At 35.4% G+C, this 7,500-nt stretch overlaps 1 protein-coding gene across 1 annotated transcript in view; it reads right to left on the bottom strand.

Annotated features, from left to right (window-relative positions):
• Window positions 1-2,756: 2,756 nt before the first annotated feature.
• The window catches only part of LOC144969903 (uncharacterized), a gene marked incomplete in the record, with an annotated part of 34,001 nt that continues 29,257 nt past the window's right edge, over window positions 2,757-7,500 (bottom strand). Inside the window, 1 exon segment of the mRNA XM_078908962.1 lies at window positions 2,757-5,536. Coding sequence (XP_078765088.1) covers window positions 3,696-5,536 — 1,841 coding nt within the window.

Raw genomic sequence — 7,500 nt, 5'->3', positions numbered from 1 at the left:
TTTCGTACAATTCATGGAAAAATGTTTAAATTTCAATAGAAGTATTTTCATAAATGCATAATTTGCAGCAGTTACCGTTACACTTGTATTCCAAATGACAAAATTCTATCTTTGTTGGTTTTTAAAATATTATAGTTTTTAAAAAATGTTTTCTTGTCGTTTTACTCGAAATACGGGTTTTTGAATGATTTTTGCAATAAATGGCACGTTTTCTCAAAAACTACACAATGCATTTGTTTCATTTTATACACACCCAATCTGATATATATATGTCCAGTATTTCTGTGAAGGCTTTTATTGGTATCTGTGATAGTTTTTGAGTTATTCTGGAAAGAGTAAGGTATATACCCCTAATTTTTCGTCCCTACCCATTTTGCTTGTACTTAAATGACTATAATTTTATTTCTATGCCAGATATCAACAAAAACTCACACCCATTTGCTTAGAGGGTGTAAATGATTAACTTATAAAAATATAAAGGTTATTTGTGCTGTGTTTGTGGAGAAAAATTGCCATAACTAATATATTAGCAAAATCCAAGATGGCCGCCACAGAGGTCGAAGATTTTTACCGAAATGTTCGGAACCACCTTATATGATGATTTTTGAAAAATTAATTAATTAATGCATTAATCCATTTATTTATTTATTTATTCATTCATTCATTTATATATTTAGTCATCTCCTTTATTTTTTAAAAATCTATTTACCAATCTCTTTATTTATTTATTTATTTATTTATTTATTTATTTATTTATTTATTTATTTATTTATTTATTCATTTTTATTTATTTATTTATTATTTATTTATTTGTTATTCATGGCCTCTGAATGTCACAAACCTAGCAAACATGCAGAAATACAGATATTTTTCAAAAGGAGTATACCCCCCCCCTCCCCTTAATTAATTGAAACTCTTGGCCAAAGTGTATGCAATCCGTTTTCGTATTCCGGTCATCACAAATATATTTTCGAGAACATTCCTTAAACACTTTCCAACTCAAAATTCTTTCCATACTAGTCATGATAACCATATGTCGATAAATACCTTTGTTTTTAAAATGAGCTTTTATATAGGGTAATAGTCACCATAAAGTGCCCAAAGCGCTTTGCAGTGGGTTACAAGCCAACTGCAACACTTAACATATAGGACGAGACATGGCACATTTGAGGCGATATGATAATTGTTTTCCGACAGATACTCATTTTACACCTGAGTACAGTGGGAGAATGTGGTTAAAGATGCTAGGGCACCTTAAAGTCTTTTTGTCTTGTTCGACATGTGATTCATTGCCGTTGGTTTGGGACTCTTGGCCTAGGGGCATAGGCCTCCGGTTCGAGTTCCTCTGTGTGTGTGTGTGTGTGTGTGTGTGTGTGCGATGCAAAGTTGAGTCCTTGGAAAAGACATTTCATTTACATTTTCTCGCCGTACTCAGGTTTAAAATAAAATACATGGCTTGTGGTAACGTTGTCTCTATTGACTAAAAAAAATCTAAAAATGCCTAATCTGTTTTGGTTTATGTTGTCTTTTGTTTATTTATTTGTTTGTTTTCTTGTTAAAAAAAAGTGTATTTCAGGAACAAACGTTCCCATGTCATGTTTCAAGATTACAATGATTTAAACTTAGAATTTAAAAGAAAAAAAAAAGCAACAAAAAAAAAAAAAAAAAAAAAAAAAAAAACAAAACAAAAAAAAAAAAAAAAAAAAAAACAACCCCCCCCCCCCCCCACACACACACACTTAGCGTAAGGGAAATAATCGTTGAAATATTTTTCTATCGATTTATGTCGTGGTCGTCTCCTTTGTTGTCATTTTTACCAGAAAAAAAAAAAAAAAACATTGTGTAGAAATTGGATCAACAGGACTGGAATAGAAGACAGGAAGGATGGAAAAATATATTTGTTTGTGTCCCATTAATGTCAATTCTATTTTTTTTTCTCTCTTTCTTGTGCGGCTATGTGGTCTAGTGGTATGACACTCGCTTTCGGATCGGAAGGTCCTGGGTTCGAGCCTCGCGCTCGGCGCATAGTTGAATCCTTGGAGAAGGCTCTTTACTCACATTCTCTCACCGTACTCAGGTGTAAAATGAGAACCTGGCCGTTAACAGCGTTGTCTTTGTCCGAAAAATTGTAATATCGCCTAACAGGCGTCATGTCCCGTGCTACATATTAAATGTTGCTTTTGCCCAGGGACCCCTTTTAAAGCGCTTTGAGCACATAATTTAGTGGATATTGCGCTATATAAAGCTCAATTTATATATTATTAATTTATTTTTGATTCGCTCCCAGAACTTTATTGTTTGAAAGATAAGTCATTGCGGGTTATAAATGAAGTTGTTACTATTGTTTTTAAATAAATAAATAGATAGATAAATCAAATAATCAAATAGTTAATTAAGATATAAATAATTCAATAAGTAAATTGGTAAATAAATAAAAAATGAAAGAAAAACAAAGATAAATAAACAAATAAAGAAATAAAATGAAGACAGAAAAGCAGAAAGTCTTATAAAAGTAAACAAAAAAAAAACAAAAAAACAAAACAAAACAAAACAAAACAAAAAAACAACAAAAACAACAAATAATGATTAAAAAATGGTAAAATAAATCTACAAGTCGTGGAAATGACGACATATCGATTTAATCTCGTCCGCTTACCTGGTCCTAAAACTCACACCCTTGGCTAATTTTGTTTCGTAATTTTTTTTTTTTTTAGACTTGTATTTGGAGAGAAAAAGATCAATTTACACAAACACACTTTCACCAGATACATTCAATAATTTTATTTGCAGTGACACAGCACAGACATCTTACCGAGTAATGTCATGTGTGTACAATTTCAAATAGTTCACTGTATATCCTAGAACACACTTATTTATGAGATCACACAAGTTCACTGTAACATGAGATCACACAAGTTCACTGTATATCCTATAACACACCTATTTATGAGATCACACATGTTCACTGTATATCCTATAACACACTTATATTTTATGAGATCACACAGTTTGTATATACTAAAAAATAAATTAACAACAATTGTATTATGCTTAATGACTTGTCGTTATTTTGTTCTCTTTGGCACTGTGGATTTTCATGTCTATCGTTACGTTTGCTACGATCATACATCCAATGGAATCTCTCTCTCTCTCTCTCTCTCTCTCTCTCTCTCTCTCTCTCTGTATCTCTCTATCTATCTATCTATCTATCTATCTATCTATCTATCTATCTATCTATCTATCTATCTATCTATCTATTATCTATTGTATCAAATCTATCTATCATCTACTATCATCTATCTTCTATCTTCTCTACATCTGTCTCTATTTCTTCAATCTCTCTCTCTATCTCTCACGGTACGTACAAACACACTCACAAACAAATATACGTGCGCGCATATACATACACATTCTCCCCCACACAAACAAATACATTCGCGCGCACACACATAAACACACGCATAAATGCACAAACATATACATATACATCATAGTTACATTTTTCATCCACTTTAAGTTGTACATTCTTTGGTAACCGGGAGAAAAGAAGGGCTGGAGGGCAGGAAATTTCATAAATAAAGTTTCTACACATTATGAAAACTGTACGACACACGGTTTCCATTAGAAAATAAAAATAGATGAGTTGAAATCCACTAGATTATTACATTTCTAAATCATATATCAAGCCGATGACGTCACACAGCCGATATAACAGCCACGACACCGCCGTGCTGTCTTCCTGTGTTGTATGAAAGCAGTTCGGCTGCCGACGATGGCCGCTTAGTCTGCTGTGATCGAACCTGAGACTGCAGGGCTAATTTGTATGCCTTTCTTCTCAAGCTGTTCAAGGCCAGATACCTCTTCCTTGAGTCATTCTGATTCCCTCCACGCCTGTTCACAATGTGTGCGCTGGACGGAATGTAATCCCTCGTTCTAGAATTAGCCGAACCGCCCCTGGACTGGGAGCCGGCGGACGTTGCTCTTAGTTGATGCGCCGCCATTGCACCGGGAAGAATTCGAGGTGAACTCATTTTAACGTAATGCGTACTTTCTTCTTCTGTATCGCAATCGGTAATCTCTAAGTCTGAATCTAGGTCACTTCTATTGTTTCTGGTCTCGTCCTCGATCTCGTGCATGGCGCGATTCACAGAGAGCGTGCGTGGAGTTGTTTGCACGGGGATGTATCGTGATGACATCATCCCCTCAGTGTCCGACATTGGCCCGTCGATGTCGTTTTCAAGGTCGGTGACGTCACTGTCGGATATATCCTGATCCGAGAAGCAGTTCCGATCTGGCTCGATGTCATCGAGGTTTAGCCTCGGTTGAAACAGCAAATCATCCGTTCTGGACTGTTTCTTTTTACTTTTACTGAGATCTGCTCCGTATTTTTCCAGTTTATCCCGAGCAGACTGGAAATCAAGTAACTCCGACGTGTAAGGAAACACGGGATTGTCACGTGGTGTGATCATAACGTCCTTGACCGGAGTCTCTCGGACTTTTCGTTTGGCGGGAACGGGCATTTCCGACGGAAGTTTCTTTTTAACTTCCCGTCTGGGCGTTTCCGGCGTGACAACCCCGTCGTTGATATGGTTATTATTATCATTATCACAATTATTTCCCGAAGCTTCGACGGGATATTGATAATTTGACAAGGTGACAAAGTCATTCATAAGATCTTTAATCTTTTTCTGTCTTTTCGCTATTTTGTTATTTAGATCAACGTCTTTTTGAGCAGGACTAGGGTTATTCAACTCTTCTAGAGGTAGTCTCAACTCGGAGACACTGTCAGTTTTACTTGGCCTGGGTGACTTTGGCTCTTTTTTCTTGTCTTTGGGTTTCTTTATAAAGGGAGTAAAAGGCCTCTTCAGAAATTCAGCACGTGATCTGGGCGTTAATACTTGTTCCTCATGAATGCTCTCGTATGATTTGTTTACATCTTCACGAAGAATTTCATTAAAATTTTTCGTATTTTTTAAAAACCGATCATCTCCCTTAGACGATTTGCCGTTCTTGTCGAATTCTACAGAGTTCGCTAATGCCACAGCGTCAAGTTCTCTTGTACCGGCTTTTGGGACTTGAGAAATATTTTTGACTTCTGGTTTTGGTTTTCTGTTTCGAATGACTGGCGCTTGGGGATGTTGCATGCTGGCCTCTTCGTGTGTACGAGATTGCTGCTGCTTCTGCAGACGACTGGCGTTCGTGTTCTCTGAAGATTTGCCAATGTTTTGACCGCTTCGTACAGAACGATCTTCTTGTGTTGTGTACGTGATTGACTCGTCGTTGTTGTCGTTGTTGTTGTTGTTATTGTTATTGTTGTCCGTGTAACCGGGATTGTCAAAACTGTAAAGGTCACGACCCCGTTCGTTCGAAGTCTGGCGACGTTTGATGACGTCATTATCGGAAGCCTCATCCACTTCCTCTACGCTCAAGTCGCTTTTCAGCGACGTGCAGCTCGTGTTGAGTGTTTGTGTTGCCATGGTGACTGCTTTCGTGTTTTGATGGATGAGGCGGTCTCCATTGGTTAGTTGGGCAGCATCTGTTTGAGGAATAAGAGGAGTCAGTAAAATGGTATGTACGTGTATATATTATATATATATATATATATATATATATATATATATATATATATATATATATATATATATATATATATATATATCATATACAGGGTGATTGAAAAAGAACTTCTTATTATAAAATACGTTATTATAATCTTTCAAATATTGTAATACTTTTCTCAACTTTTATATAGATAGAATGCGGTTGGCCAAGGAGTTTACAACATTGCCATCCGGAAGTAATACGGACCAACACACAAACTCTGTGTAACCATGAACTTTTATAGTCTGGTTAATACAGTTTAGTGAGAGCAACTCACAAACGTGGATGGCAAAAACAATAACAAAGGCCTGAGTGACGTCATCTGCATACTATCTATATGTTTTTAATGTATGGCAATGGGGATGATCTATATTCCCTTTCCATGTCCTCTAGGTCATTGGTCACATTGCATGCAAAGCGTGCTCGAAATCACCCCACATAGTGAACAGTGTTCACAGTTTTTGAAATATCCAACGTCACAATTGGCCATTTTACTCAGCATGACTCATGGGGGGTATGTTTACAACTTTTATAATCAAAGCATGATTACAGTTATTAAGAAATATCCATTCATTGGAAGCAACACATCATGTGATCGATGACTCAATTGGGGAAGACCTGAATATAGATCGCTCCCATTACATCTAATGTTCTCGTTTTATTGTCAGATCCGGTTATGGGAAGCAGAAGTCATGACGTCGCACCTTCCTCTTTTCCAGTTCAAAACTCTTTGGAAGTGTATAACCAGTTCTCCGGAAGCCTATCAATAAATGCGTTACATATTGAATCATAAGATGGCATATCTATTTCAGTAGCAGGATGTATAGGCAGATTCTTAGGATTACGGGACGTAAAAATAGTAAGGATGGATGATCTTAATTGACGGCCAGTATATATTTAGACTAGAAAATGAGATATCATCACTCTGACACCAGGAGATCTGTTGTACAATGTTTGTATCCTGAGAACTGATTTCTCACTTTCAATGAGATTTGAACCAATATTTTGTCAAACAATTGTTCCCTATTTGTTTGAAATTTCAAAGACCTACAAAAAAAAAAAACAAAAAAAAAAACAAAAAACGGTGAGAGTCTATTCATGAATGACCCTAGACGTCTAGTATCAAGAATAAGGAGGGTACATAAAAGCATTTGTTTCAATAAAGTTGTGTACATTTATAAACTCAAATGCTTGGTGTCACTTCTAAAACTGCGAAGTGGCCGAGTGGTTAAGGCATTGCACTGTGACCCGGAAGGTCCCGGGTTCGAGCCCCGCTTAAGGCACTTTCTCTTTCTTTCCCTTGAGCAACATTATTAAATCCGGATTTTCTCACTTGGACAACATGGGTGATTCCTGTTGACATCAGACATCTTATTTGATGAATTATCTACGAGACTACGAGTATATTATTTTGTGGAATGCCTAGGCGACGAAGATATCGTGCCGGAAAGGCATTATGTTTTATTTTTGAATTTTAATTTAAATATATATATAATATATATATATATATATATATATATATATATATATATATATATATATATATACATATATATATATATATATATATATATATATATATATATATATATAATATATTGGCATTGGGATAAACACAGTTATGTACAGTGGATAGAGAAATGACTTGTCTTTCCATTGATATTTAACAAATACTAATAATTGTCTTGTACTAAATATAGCAAGGGTTCCAACGAGTTTGGACTTACTTTTGGATATCACTATACTATTCTAAAGTATCAAATTGAGGAAATAGGGAGCAGGCACTGGTGTAAGATAGAGATCTGAAAATGTGTGTATGAAACAGTGCTAGACAAATCAAAATAATAATAACAATAATGATTATATAATAATAATAATATAATAATATAATAATAATAA

The sequence above is a fragment of the Berghia stephanieae genome, chromosome 4 (genome assembly GCF_034508935.2).
Source record: "Berghia stephanieae isolate SIO BIC M18660-M18661 chromosome 4, UCSD_Bste_1.3, whole genome shotgun sequence".
In the NCBI taxonomy this organism is placed as follows: Eukaryota; Metazoa; Mollusca; class Gastropoda; order Nudibranchia; family Aeolidiidae; genus Berghia; species Berghia stephanieae.
This window is presented reverse-complemented; position numbering and strand designations above follow the sequence as displayed.